The sequence below is a fragment of the Rhinatrema bivittatum genome, chromosome 2 (assembly GCF_901001135.1).
Source record: "Rhinatrema bivittatum chromosome 2, aRhiBiv1.1, whole genome shotgun sequence".
Classification (NCBI taxonomy): Eukaryota; Metazoa; Chordata; class Amphibia; order Gymnophiona; family Rhinatrematidae; genus Rhinatrema; species Rhinatrema bivittatum.
Window position 1 is genome coordinate 427,737,594 of NC_042616.1, and position 13,845 is coordinate 427,751,438.

Here is a 13,845-nt window from a genome sequence, read left to right on the forward strand (position 1 = left end):
TCCATGGGGAACCACTTCCTGGAGAAGTTACACTGGACACCCAGGCCATTGGCCTGCACACTGGAGCTCTTCATTCAGAATCCATTTCATTTCTGTTATTGGAAAAAGCCACGCATCCGGTGGTATTGGGACTGCCCTGGCTTCAAGACCATATGCCACAGTTCAATTGGGCCATCTTGGAACTATCCCAGTGCGGTAAGGCAAGAAGTGGACCCTTGGGCCAGCCTGCAGGTAGAACACAGAGCAGACCAGGGGGCAGAGTCAAGGCCTGGCAAGGTCTCACTCGGAGCCTGGAATCCCCCCAGGAGGAGCCCGTAGGGACCCAGACCCCAGGGACTGGAGCAATCAAGAAGTCCAGAGGGGGGCAAGTCCGTAGGTGGTCAGGAGAAAGTGGTGTAGGGCTCCTGGGACACAAGCAGTGGCCGGCAGAAGAGGGCTCAGAGAGTTCAGAGAGGCCTACCGGGAACAAGGCAGGTTGCTGGTTGGCAGGCAGATCAGGGAAGTAGGCGGGGTCTGGACCGGCGGCGAACTGGTAGGCTGGGCCGCGGGGCAGACCAGGGTAGCAGCAGATGGCAGGCTGGCAGAGAAGTCCGTGTGTATGTGTGTGACAGCATGATTTCAAGTGTGTGACTGACAGCCTGTTTGTGTGATTGACAGTATGTGTGTAAGTGTGATTGAGACCTGTATGTGTACGTGAAAGAGAGAGCATGTGTATGTATGATTAAGAATCTGTGTGAATAAGAGAAAGAGAGCATGTGTATAATTATGTGATTAAGAGAAAGAGGATGTGTGTAATTGTGTGATTGAGAGCCTATGTAAGAGAGAGAGAGAACATGTATGTGATTGAGAGCCTATGTAAATGACAGAGCATGTGTATAATTGTGTGACTGAGAGCCTATGTAAGAGAGAGAACATGTGTGTGATTGAGAGCCTATGTAAGTGTGAGAGAGAGCATGTGTATAATCGTGTGATTGAGAGCCTATGTAAATGAGAGCATGTGTATAATTGTGTGACTGAGAGCCTATGTAAGAGATATAGAGAACATGTGTGATTGAGAGTTTATGTAAGTGAGAGAGAATGTGTGTAATTGTGAGATTGAGAGCCTTTGTGAGAGAGAGAGAGAACATGGTGTAATTGTGTGACTGAGAGCTTATGTAAGTGAGAGAGAGAGAGAATGTGTGTAATTGTGAGATTGAGAGCCTTTATGAGAGAGAGCACCTGTATGTGACAGAGAGAGAGGAGAAAGTTGCAAGCAACCCCTCCTCCTCCCCCTAATTCACAACAATCTCAGAGCACTTGGAAATCCAAAGCATTTTTAATCATTATTTTTAATTATTGGGTCTTTGTATCTGCTGTTCTGAAATATTTTATTGGTGTCTAAAAATTTTTTATATGAGCTTTTAATTATTGGATATTCCATTCATCAGCTGTTTTGAAACAATCTGTTCTTTTTATTAGTTTGGTTTTACTGCTATTGATTTTATATTTCTTACTTTATTTTATGAGGACTGTGGATGTCTCTTTTTCCTTTGTTGCACTGCATACAGAGACTCTGGCTTGTTTTTTCTTTGTTGGTGAGGGTCTGCACATGTGATTGAGGTGAGGTATTCTGCTGCATGTAGTTTCTAGGTAGGGCTCTATAGCAGCCTGGCTTGTTCCATGTTCCTAATAGACGTATTGGAGTTTTAAGGCCTGGTGTAATATTTTCAGAGTTTCGTAGTTACTGTTTGAGTGCTGGAAGTTAGTGCTGTTCTGGTATGGGAATTTTATTATTTATATAATTTATGTTCAGAGAGTGATGCGCTGGAAGTGGATCCTTGCCCTGGCACAGGATTGATACGGCCCTCTGGGGGTTCCCAGGGGGCGCCTGCCACCAGGAGGCGGAGCACACAAGGAGAACGAGGCTAGCTGGAGCTTCACCAATAACAGTCCATGGGCTCCTTGGGTTGAGCCCTTGGATTCCCAGACCGCCTGGACTTAGATTGGCCTCTGAGGGTCTCCCAGAGAGGTAGCAGAGAAGTGTGCCCACCACGAGCAAGGGTACGCGGCTTGTGGAGATCAATGGGACTAAACTGGTACGGAGAGAACCAGAGATCAATGGAGTAAGGCAGGAACTGGAGGTCCTCCAGTCAAGATAGGCAGCGCCTATAGGTCTAGTTAGAGGAAGGCTGCAGGTAGCGTCTGAACACGAGGGTGGTGGTGGAGAAGGAGTGTGTCTCCCTAAGGAGGGAAACAGGCAGCAGAAGTTGAGGGCCGATAACTGTAGTGCCCAAGCTCGGAACCCCTGCCGAGCTTAGGCTTTGGAGTTTCCTGGTTGCACTGGACAGATCTGGATGAGGTGACCAGGACCTCCACAGTATAGATAAAGACCGGACGTCCGTCTGCGGAGGCGTTCCTCAGGGGTAAGATGACTGAGGTTTATTTGCATAGGTTCTTCTGGTGGTGAGGGTGCCACTGGAGTTGCCTTTGATCTGGGGATAATGAACCAAGGAAGTTCCAGGGCCAGTCGTTGAGTGGGTTTTACCTCCCAGTATCGTTCCCAGAGGCGGTGGTTAATCCGTCCAACGAGAGCTATGAGATCCTCCAATGATGAGGGGATCTCTCGGACTGCCAATTTGTCTTTCAGGGCGGTCGGCAAGCCCTCGAGATAGAGTGCCCGCAGGCACTGTTCCTGCCAAACCAATTCTGTAGCCAGGGTTCTGAACTCCACGGTGTACTCTGAGAGAGAGTGGAATCCCTGGCAAAAATGGAGGAGATGGTGGCCTGCGACCGCCTGTCGGCCTGAGACATCGAAGGTGCGTCGGAATGTGGAGATGAATTGAGGGAGCTGCTGGAGTATCAAGTCAGAATGCTCCCAAAGTGGGAAAGCCCACGCAAGGGCTCTCCCTTCCAAACTGGATAGGATAAACATGATCTTTGTCCCTTCATCTGGGAACAGCGACAGCTGGAGTACAAACTGCATGTAGCATTGGTTGATAAAACCTTGACAAAGACGAGGATCCCCATTGAAACGGGGAAGAGCTGGGAGGGCCAGCAGTGCCCATGAGGGCGTTGAGGCAGAGGAAGCATTGATGGCGAGAGTTCCTGGGTTGGCCAGGTTGGATTCCTCGAGTTGGCCAAAGCCTCGATGAATTGTTGCTGCTCCCGGACGCATGTAGCTAGGCCTGGAAAGGCCTGTAAGGCGGAGGACTCTGCCAAGTCCATGGCCTTGACAATCTGTTGCGCTGGAGGTGGACCCTTTGCCTGGCGCAGGATTGGTACGGCCCTCTGGGGGTTCCCAGGGGTGCCTGCCACCAGGAGGTGGAGCACACAAGGAGAATGAGACTAGCTGGAGCTTCACCAATAACAGTCCGGGGGCTCCTTGGGTTGAGCCCTTGGATTCCCGGATCACCTGGACTTAGGTGGGCCTCTGAGGATCTCCCGGAGAGGTAGCAGAGAGGTGTGCCCACCATGAGCAAGGGTACGTGGCTTGTGGAGATCAACGGGACTAGACCAGTACAGAGAGAACTGGAGACCAATGGAGTAAGACAGGAACTGAAGATAGGTCAAGATAGGCAGCGCCTATAGATCTAGTTAGAGGAAGGCTGTGGGTAGCGTCCGAACAGGCTGGCCTGGTGGTCACCGGGGCAGCAAAGAGAGTGTCCTTATGGGAGCTCAAGGGTCAAAGCCAGGGTATCCGTCCGAGGGTAGTCAGCCAAAGCAAGGGTCAGTCCCAGATATCAGTCTGAGTGTATTCAGTAGCAAGCAGAGGTCAGTTCCAGGGAGCGGTCCAATCGTGGTCAGAGGCAAGCAGGGATCAATACCGGGAATCAGTCTAGACGTGGTCAGGTTAGTCGAGGTCAGTACTGAGATCAGTACTGGGTAGCAGGACAGAAACAGCTGTCCTGCTACCCAGTCCTGTTTCTGTCCTGCAGAAACAAGCTGTACCCAACAAGTACAGCTTGTTTTGTATAAATTGTATTGTTTTTAATTTATTGTGTATGTAAGTAACCCTGTACACTGCCTAGACGGATAGCTTTCTACCCATTGTGCGGTATATAAAACTTTCAAATAAATAAATATAAAACTTTAAAATAAATAAACAGGAACAGACACTGGAGCACAGGAAGGACCATGGGAACACAGGAGCACTGGAAGACATGGAACACAGGAAAGCAAAAGCACTGGAATACACAGGAACACTGGAACAGGCAAGGAAGAGAACGCAGGAACACAGGATGGCAACTAGCTTCTTCTAAGTGACAACCCGTTTGCCAAGGCGAGGATCAAGGGAAAAGGCCCTCGCTTATATGCTGAGACTCATGTGACATCATCGGGCGGCGTCCAGGCCGAGGTTCCCGCCCTGGGCCCTTTAAAGGGCAGAACGTGGGTCATGTGCGGGCCTAGGGGCGGGGCCGAGGACTCAGAGCCCTGACAGGAGCTTTGCTGTGAGGCCTGCGAGGATAGTGGTGAGCGTGGAAGGCGCAGAGGATGCCGAGAGCTGGCAGCCGAGGCGAGGGAAGAACGTCCGGAGCTTGTGGAGGGAAGTGCGAGGTGAGCAGGGCCCGGTTGCGGCACCAATGTGGCCAGGACGCGCAACAGAGAGAGTACTCTTATTTTTCCTCTGTGTCATTCTTAGCAATAAAAGTAACACGGGGCCTTTTATTTTTTTATTTCCGCCGTAGATTGTAATGAGCAGTGTGTCACGCATTTGAGAACCATCTGTCAGGTGTGTCCCGACCAAAAAAAAGTTGAGAACCTCTGATCTAATCAATAACAATGTCTGTCGGGAGTACTTTTACAAATATTTATCTACAATATAAATGGGCTCTGACCGACGGCCCACAAATGCGCAGTAGAGAGCAGCTCTACCGCACATGTGCGGACCAGAGAGCTTTGCGCGACGTGCTGGGTGTCACAGAGGGGAGAGGAAAAGGGCAGACGAGTCGCCGCTCTGAGAAATGGTTCAGCCCGTTCCTCCTCCGCCGGGGAAGGGGGGAGGGAGTAGGGACGAGCAGAGCAAATCTCGCCCATTTGGGAAGCCACAGTACACTGGGAGGGAGGTACGGAGAGAGGCAGGTCCCCGTAGTGGAGCTCCTCCCACTCTGCATATCCCACATTCAGCAGGGTGCAGCCAGTCCTGTAGAAGAGAAAAAAAGGGAGTGGAGGAGGGCTGAGGGAAAGGGAAGGGGTTGTGGATGAGGTGAGAGGGGAAGGAAAGGGAAGATGAGAGGGGATGGAAGGAAAAGGGAGGAGGATGTGACTGAACAAATGGGAAGGGTAAAATTATGGAGAAGAGAAAAGAGGGAGTGGAGGGCTGGGAGAGGGAAGGGGTTGTGGATGAGGTGAGGGGGAAGGAAAGGGAAGATGAGAGGGGATGGAAGGACGTGTGTCAGTAAGTGGGAAGGGTAAGACATTGTGGAGAAGAGTGGCTCTGACTGATCTTCCGGTCTGACGGACGGAATCTCACCTGTTTGAACGGGTTTGCAAAAAAAAATTGGTGAGTGGAGGAAGGGGAGTGAGTGAGCGAGGGGGAGGAAGATGAATGACCGAGGTGAATGAGCGAGGGGAAGGGGGAGTGAGGGAGAAGAAGTGTAGAAGAGTGCCGTGTCCGAAAACAAACCGAAAAAAAAAAAATTTAATGTAGCCCATTTTGACGGGCTTAACGGCTTGTTAGTTGATAATTCATCTTAATACACAACTATCATAAATCTTAAACATCTTTAAAAGTTAACACTTCTCACTCTTTAAAACACAATCTCCATTGGAAACAATGCATTTATTTCTATTGCTCAGCGAAAGACTGCCTAATGTTTTTAGTACTTATTTTCCTGTCATTCAGAGAACCATATTATGTGCAATCTGAAAATCTTTTTTTGCACCATGTTTAATATCCAAGAAATCTCTTCTTTTCTCTGAAAACAAACAGGTTCATGAGTCACATCAGTGAATCACATGACTGTGCTCAGTGCAGAACAGGAGGAATTCTTCCAGAGCTTGCTGTAACAAAATAAAAGCCTTTTACTGCTCATGTGCTGTAGTCCCCAGACTTCACGGCCCCGTGGTGGTTCTTAGTTCATGTTTGTCTGTAGAAATCATCAGATTTGTCTTTGTTTTACTGTGACCCAGCAGATCACTAAAATATAATCTTTTTAAACTTTGTTCCTTTTAGATTTTCTGTCAAAACCCATTCGTATTGCTTTAAATAAGGCTCTAGAAGAGTCTGTCCATTTTTGTGCCAAATACAGTTACAGGACCCACTTGTATGACTGCTGAAATGCTGTTTTCAGAGAACACCTGTTACAGGCAAGCAACTTCGCTTTTCAATAGTTCTTATTTGACTTTTTCCTGACATTTGCCCTTAAGACCAACATTTATTTGTATGGTTCCATCCGAGGTACTTCACTTGGTTTCACCACTGATCACCTGTTATTGTTTTACCTTCTCAGGGGACGACTGTCATCACCAATCTGTCCTCAGTCCTGAAAGATGAAACTTATTGGGAGGAGCCACACCAGTTTTATCCCAAGCATTTCTTGGACAAGGACGGGCAGTTTGTGAAGAGAGAGGCCTTCATGCCGTTTTCAGCAGGTAACATTCAAGCAGCCAGTCTGTGCCGCACTAGGAGACATCCACAGCAGCAAAAGAGCCTGCTCAGGGAGCCAGCCTGGTGACTCAGCGGCACGTGCTGTGCACGTCCATGCAGAAGGTCCCTGGGTGAATTCCTGGATCGAAGCTTCTCCATCCTGCGTCAGCCAAGACTAGAGATGCTACAGAAGCAAAGTTCAGAGCCCCTGGGGGCGGGAAATCATGTCCTCAGCAATAATGGTGATTCCTGGTGGATCCTGGAAGGATCCCTGGTGCATGGCTCCCGGCCTCAGGACTGTTGCTATAATGACCAGAGTAGGAACAGTGGGAGCGGTAGGTTTAAAATGGGGGCGGGAAATCTCCAGGTAGTTATGAATTAAGGTTCATGGCACCAGGATCCCAGCACTGGTTCTGACTGAGCTGGAAGAAAAATGGGAAAGGAGGAACTACGGGGCCAGAAATAGAGGCTGAACAAAGTGACAGCACTCACCAGCGCTTTTTGATAGCCATTGGGGGATTTCTCTCTTCTGGTCTATGGTTTGGTTTCAATGAAACTGTAATGAAATTTGGATTTCTAACTGGATATTTGTACAGGCATTTTTGCTGTTTTTGATATGTCTGTGTTTGAGTCTTTCCTCCTGGGCAGGGTGTTTGCAGCAGAGAAGTTTGTGTATCACTGAGCAGTAGAGAAAGGCACATGCAGGGAGGGTCATGTAGACAAGGGAAAGAGTCTGGGTACACACAGAGGGGCGGATTTTAAAAGGGTTACGCATGTAACATATGCGCGTAACCCTTTAAAACCCGCTCCTGCACGGGCAGAGCCTATTTTGCATAGGCCCGGCAACGCGTGCAAGCCCCGGGATGCGCGTTTTCCCTGGGCTTGAAAAGAGGGGCAGGGCAGGGGTGGGGGCATGGCCAGAGGCCTCCGAAGACCTACTAGGCCGGGGGATCGAGCGCCGGCACTTGGCCGGTGCGCGCAATCTACGCCTGCCCAGAGGCAGGCGCAACTTCAATAATAAAGGTTGGGGGGGGGGGGGGGTCTTTATTTATTTATTTATTTATTTATTTTGAACTTTTCTATACCGACATTCATGTAACAAGATACGTATCATATCGGTTTACAATGGAACACAATATTGCAACAAGCATTACATAGAACCAGGGTTACACAGAACTGGGATAACAGTGGATAATACAGGGGGTAGTGGTAGCAGCTGTTAACAAGAGAGACACTTAGCGAACGAAGAGTCGATTAAGCAAAAAACCGTAAATGAACACCAGAGAAGTTTAAAATAAATATAAATAAATATATGTACAATGATAAGCCTGTGAAGGATGGTTATGGGTAGCGGAAGGAAAGCTCCCTCCGAGGCCGCTCTGATTTCTGAGCGGCCTCGGAGGGAACGGGGAAAGCCATCGGGGCTCCCCTAGGGCTCAGCGCGCGCAAGGTGCACAAGTGTGCACCCCCTTGTGCGCGCCGACCTCGGATTTTAAAAACTCCCTCCACTTCTTCTCTTCTGACCGACTCACCAGATCAGCCTACAAAAGCTGCCTATACTCTCCGTCCCCCAAGACCACTCACTTCATCTCCACTATATAACGAGCCTTTACCATCGCAGGCCCCACCCTTTGGAACTCTATGCCCCCCGACCTTCGCTTAGAGCCATGTACCCGCAAATTCAAAAAGAAACTCAAGACATGGCTCTTCAAACAGGCATATCCAGAATAGACCTCGTCCTACCCTGACACCGCATTTTATCTCCTTGTATCTACAGACATTTTTCATTGTACGGCATATATAGTTACTTTTCCCTGTACAGTATTTTATCACCTTGTATAAAAAATTACTTCTCCGTGTTTCTTTGGACACAGCGTTCTGTGTCCCTTGATTTCTCCTGTTCTCCCCTCCCTTGTTATTTGTAACTTTGTTAACTTTGTTAAGTGCTCTGTAAACCGATATGATGTACACACGAATACTGGTATATAAAAACTGTAAAATAAATAAATAAATGCGCGTGGCTGCGTGCGCATGTTATAAAATCGGGCGTAGATTTGCACGCGCCGGGTTGCGCGCACAAATCTACGCCCGCACGTAGGTCTTAAAATCCGACACAGAGACTGTATCTTCCATGCAAAATTAGCTCTACAGGTCAGAGCTGAGGGATATTGCCAAAACTGTGTGGATGGAGTGGGGTGGGGGGTGCTAATACTGGAATAGCAGGGAATGCTGTAGGGGAGGCATGAGGTGCAATAGCAGGGCTGTGTGCGGAAGAGAGAGTGACAGAAGTGGAGAGTTACAGCTTTACAGAAATTCACAAAGATTAACCTAAAATGATAATAATAATAATAATAATGTTTTCTGTCTGGCAGGTCGCCGTGTGTGCTTGGGGGAGCAGTTAGCCAGGATGGAGCTCTTCCTCTTTTTCACCACCCTCATGCAGCGTTTCACGTTCCTTATCCCTGAGAACCAGCCCAGACCCCGAGAGGATGCCTGCTTTGCATTTCTACTCAGTCCTCATCCCTACCAGTTCTGTGCCAAACTGAGATAGGCCTCCACTGATGAGCAGCTTCCTAGCAGCACTCACACCCTGTACATTAATTTAGAAATGTTTGAATACGGAAGACATCTGACACTTTCCTGCCAATCCTTCCGCTAGGCATTGTAATTTTATCTCCCCATTGGCTGTGCAGAAATATATTTTCATTATAGAATTCTTTTTCTTCTTTATGATCCTAATCTTGGGTGTTTCATTTTTCAAAAAGTGCTGAGGAACAGTTTTCCAAAGGTTTAGGAGCCTAACTTATGGAGTTAGGCTCCTAAATTGGCCCTTGTGAAAACTTACAAGGACTGAGCCCCTAAATCTAGGCTCCTAGTTTCATTGGATTCCTAAATTTAGGATCCTAAAATGTAGGAGGACGATAATCCCAAAAAAGCTGAGCTCCTAAATTTAGGCATCGAACTGGATACGTTACGCCACGGTAGTGTTCTAACGCATGTGATATCGTGTGATATCATGCAATATGCATGATATTTTTCATCTCCCCGACCAGATTCCCTCCCTTATTACAATGACCTTCTTTGCATGTGATTTGCATGCATGAATAATGCAAATGCATGCAAAAAAGGTCATTACTAGTCAATACAATGTAAATATTTTATCACGGCCAACTGAGAAGATAGTCAGCCACGATAAAATAACTATATCAATTTGAAATGCGTTAAATGTGTGGTAGGAGGCCAGGGACCCTAAAACAGGACCCAAGGCTTCCGTTGCACATTTAACGCGGCAGGAAAAAGAAATTACTGCAAACGAGGCATTTGGGCAGGGTTAGTATTGACTCCTGACTCTCCCAAAATGTAAAAAAAAAAAAAAAAAAAAGACCTACGCGGTGACGGGCGAAGCCCCCCTTTCAAAAAGCTCAAAAGTCAAATGTAGCCCCCGACGCTGATCCCAGTCCCCGCACCCCCAAGTGACAATGACGGCCCTCCAGACTGTAAAAAAAAAAATTCTAAGTTGATTTGTACATTTCAAGCTCTGCTAGCTGCATTGTACAAATCAACTCCTTTTCATCACTTATAAGGTCAAAAATTATTTAATGATGTCAATTTGACAATGGATACCATTGAATGTGTCTGTAACACGACTCCCCCTAACCCCCAACCCATCTCCTAAAAACTCACCCCGAATAAAAGTGCCCCTTACAATGGTCCTTATATAGAGTATCAGACTGAGCCTTGTAGGCGCAGAGATTATAACAGAGCACGTATTTTTGTGTATGGTGAGATATATGCGTTTATGGGCACTCGCATGACAGCTACTCACTTTTTAGCAGTTTTAGGTACTCAGCCATAATTCATTTTCAAAGGAGTCAATTTAAGAGCCTAAATCCTTTGAAAATTGACCTCTGGGTGGGCTCAGAGGCAGAGTTAGAGCAGGGAAACAAACTTAGGAGCTTATCACTGATTTTCTGAACTAGGCACCTAAGTTTGGATCCTAAAACTAGGCAAATGAATAACAGGCCTAAATTTGAGTCTAAGGTTTAGGCTGCCTAAATTTATGTGAATTATTAACTGAAAACTTAGTCACCTAATCTCAACTGAAAATAGGTACCTAGCTTAGGAACCTAAATTTAGAAGCTCAGCTTTTTTGAATATCAGCCTCTATATGACTTACAAGAATCCAGTCTTATTAGCATATATGAGACAATATTATAAAGCCAACCAATTAGGAAAATGTTATGCAAACAAACTCACTCACTCATTGGTGTGTAAATTAGCGGTGATGATGTATATAACTGAGTGTAATGGTTCAGAAGAGCTGAGCTGGCATTTACTCTGCATTGTTTGGTAAACACTACTCCTAAGATATCTTATAGTAAAAAAGTAAAGATTTTTCTCTTACTGGCTGTTGGTATTCAGTGTTTATTTGTGCCCACAACACTTACCTGATAATTTCCTTTTCTTGAATCCTGCTACGCCAGTCCAATGTGTGGGTTTATTTCCCACTATCAGAACAGGAGGTAGAGAACACAGTTTTTCTATGGCATCCATCACAGATAGTTATGGTGGTGCAGCTCAGGCAAAAAGCCAGTATTCTTATGACAAAGCAAAAAAAAGGTAGATACCAGGAACTGTTCATAACTTTTCAAAACCTTCATATAACTTTAGAAGGATCTTTAAAGAAATAATATCGCCCAAAACCTCCCTAGAACAAAACAGGGGAACAATGAAAAAGGCACAAATAGAAAAAGACAGGAAAACCTCAATTCCCCTCAATGAAGAGTAGGATCAGATCTGCAAAACAGAAACTCCTCCAAATACAGAGAGACCCAAACTTCCTAGGAAGGTCTTGAAGTCATATAGCAGAATTTAAAGAAAAGAAATGTATCAGGTAAGAGTAAATTTCTCCTCTTTATCATCCTGCTACAGCAGTCCAGACAAGTGGGGCATACTCAAGCTCCCAATTAAATTGAGATGGCGGAAGTCCCTGTATAGGTTCCTGGTGAAACCTCTCTTGAAATACTGTGTACAATTCTGGAGACTGCGCCTTCAAAAGGATATAAACAGATGGAGTTGGTCCAGAGGGTGGCTACTAAAATGGTCATTGGTCTTCATTCTAAAGCTTAGAGGAATAGACGTAAAGATCTAAACATGTACAACCTGGAGGAAAGGGGAGATTGGAGAGATATGATAACATTCAAATATCTCAAAGGTTTCCATGTATTTAAATTGAGTCTCTTTCAACAGAAAAGAGGATCTAGAACAAAGGGTCATGCAATGAGGTTGAAAGGGCATAGACTCAGGAGTAATCTTAGGAAATATTTCTTTACAGAGAGGGTGATCGATGCGTGGAACAGCCTACTAACGGAGGTGGTGGAGACAAAATAAAGTATCTGAATTCAGGTATGCATGGGATAAATACAGGAGATCTCTAAGGAAGAGATGGAAATTATAAAGCTAAATTGATTGGAAGGAGGGGCAGACTAAATGAGCCATATGGTCTTTTTCTGCTGTCATGTTTCTAAACAAGGCTGCCTCGAGAAGGCTAGTTGCAAAGGTTTTGTTTTCCCCAGCAGAAATATCCAAGCTATAGTCCTTCATAAAGGAAAGCAAGTAAGACCAAGTGGCTGCTTTATACATGCCCTCTGGGGCCAAAGATGACGACTCTGCCCAAGAAGAAGCTGGAGCAGTCATAGACTGGTCCCAAAGGCCCTCTGGAATCCTTGTATCACATAAACTGACAAGCTGACTCTGCAGTCCACCTGGCCAGAGTCTCGTTTAAACCAGCCTCACATTTGCACTGCCCTCAAATATTATAAATAGTCTATCAGATTTTTGGAATCGAATAATGCCTTCTAGAAATCCTAGGAGGTCTCAACTGATATCTAGCAACCAGAGAAATCTATCCTTACTAAGGCATTCTTCTTTTAATAATGTAGACAAGAAAATAATCTAATTTAAATGGAATGCAAAAAGCACCTTAGACAAAGAGGAAGAAAATGGACACACAGCAGCCAAATCAGAGGGAAAATACATAAAACGTTTCCCTACAAGATAAGCCTGCAACTCAGATGTATGTCTAATTGGACAAATAGCCACCAGAAAGATAGACTTTAGAGAAAGATCTTTAAGCATAGCCTACATGAGAGGCTCAAAATGAGGCCACTAAGCTTTACCAGATTAATATTCCACTTAGGACCAGAGACCTAAGGGAAGAAGAATTCACTTTACTCCCTGGAGGAAATGAGAGACATTGAAGTGGGAGCTATTGACAGTCCTTGAATTGTCACTTTATAATTTGAGATTGCTGCTATTTTAAGCTTCAGAGATTGTTCGACCTTTGTTTAACTTTTTTTGGCGAAAAGTCAAGATGTTAGAAATAACTGACCACCAAGAAGACACCAGCCTCTCCTTGAAGTGCCCCACAGGCAGGCACCAAAATCTGACATACCCCACAGGAACAGAAACCTTACATACCTTTAACAGAGTAAAAATTATAGCGGAGGAATAGCCTTTCATTTTCAACCTTGATGTATCAAAGGCCAAGCCCTAAAGGCAAAATGGAATTGGACCCTGATTTAAGAGACCCCCGGTGCTGAGAAAACTGATTAGGAAATCCCTTTGAAACCTTACAAGAGCTGCATACCAAGGTCTTCTTGGCCAATTCAGGGTTACTGGAATTACCAGGGAATTCTGATACTCTGTCCTCAAGGTCCTCCCTATCAGGGACCAGGGAAGAAAGACATCTAGCAGCTTTTTCTATTCCTTTGGAGCCATATTCCTTGAGGTGGCTGAAAAACTGGAGAGCCTTGGTATTCTTGTCAGCCAACATTAATTCCATGTGAGGTGGATCCACCAGTCCACTATTTTATAAAAGGCCTTCAAGATGAGTTTGCAATCTCTGGGTATCTGCATGTTTCTGATGGGACCATTTCCTTGCCTAGTATTGTCCGACAGAACCCGAACTGTTTTTCCTTCTACCAACAGATAGAAAAGAAGCAACACTAACCTGATGCTCTGATTTCCAATCTGTTGATGGGCCATGAGGTATCTTCCTGCAACCAGGGTTCCTAAGCAATCTTAACCTGGCTGTGAGCTCCTCAACCTGTCAAACTTGTATCTGTTGTGAGGAATATTCATGGAGGGGGTTCCAGATTTATTCTCTTCCATAAGTTCAGTGGGATGCGCATTATGCAAGGCTCACTGATGTGAGAAGAGAAAGGTGAACTTCATAGTCCTGAGATTGAGGAGATCAATGAAAAAAAAGGGAAAACTAT

The 13,845-nt window shown here is 45.9% G+C and overlaps 1 protein-coding gene across 1 annotated transcript in view; it reads left to right on the plus strand.

The window, feature by feature from the left end:
• The window catches only part of LOC115084891 (cytochrome P450 2D15-like), a 100,354-nt gene extending 89,385 nt beyond the window's left edge, over positions 1 to 10,969 (plus strand). The window contains exons 8-9 of the mRNA XM_029590280.1: positions 6,429 to 6,570; positions 8,938 to 10,969. Of these exons, the coding sequence (XP_029446140.1) occupies positions 6,429 to 6,570; positions 8,938 to 9,116 (321 nt within the window). The 3' untranslated portion in view covers positions 9,117 to 10,969. The remainder of the gene's footprint in view (positions 1 to 6,428; positions 6,571 to 8,937) is intronic.
• The last annotated feature ends 2,876 nt before the right edge of the window (positions 10,970 to 13,845 follow it).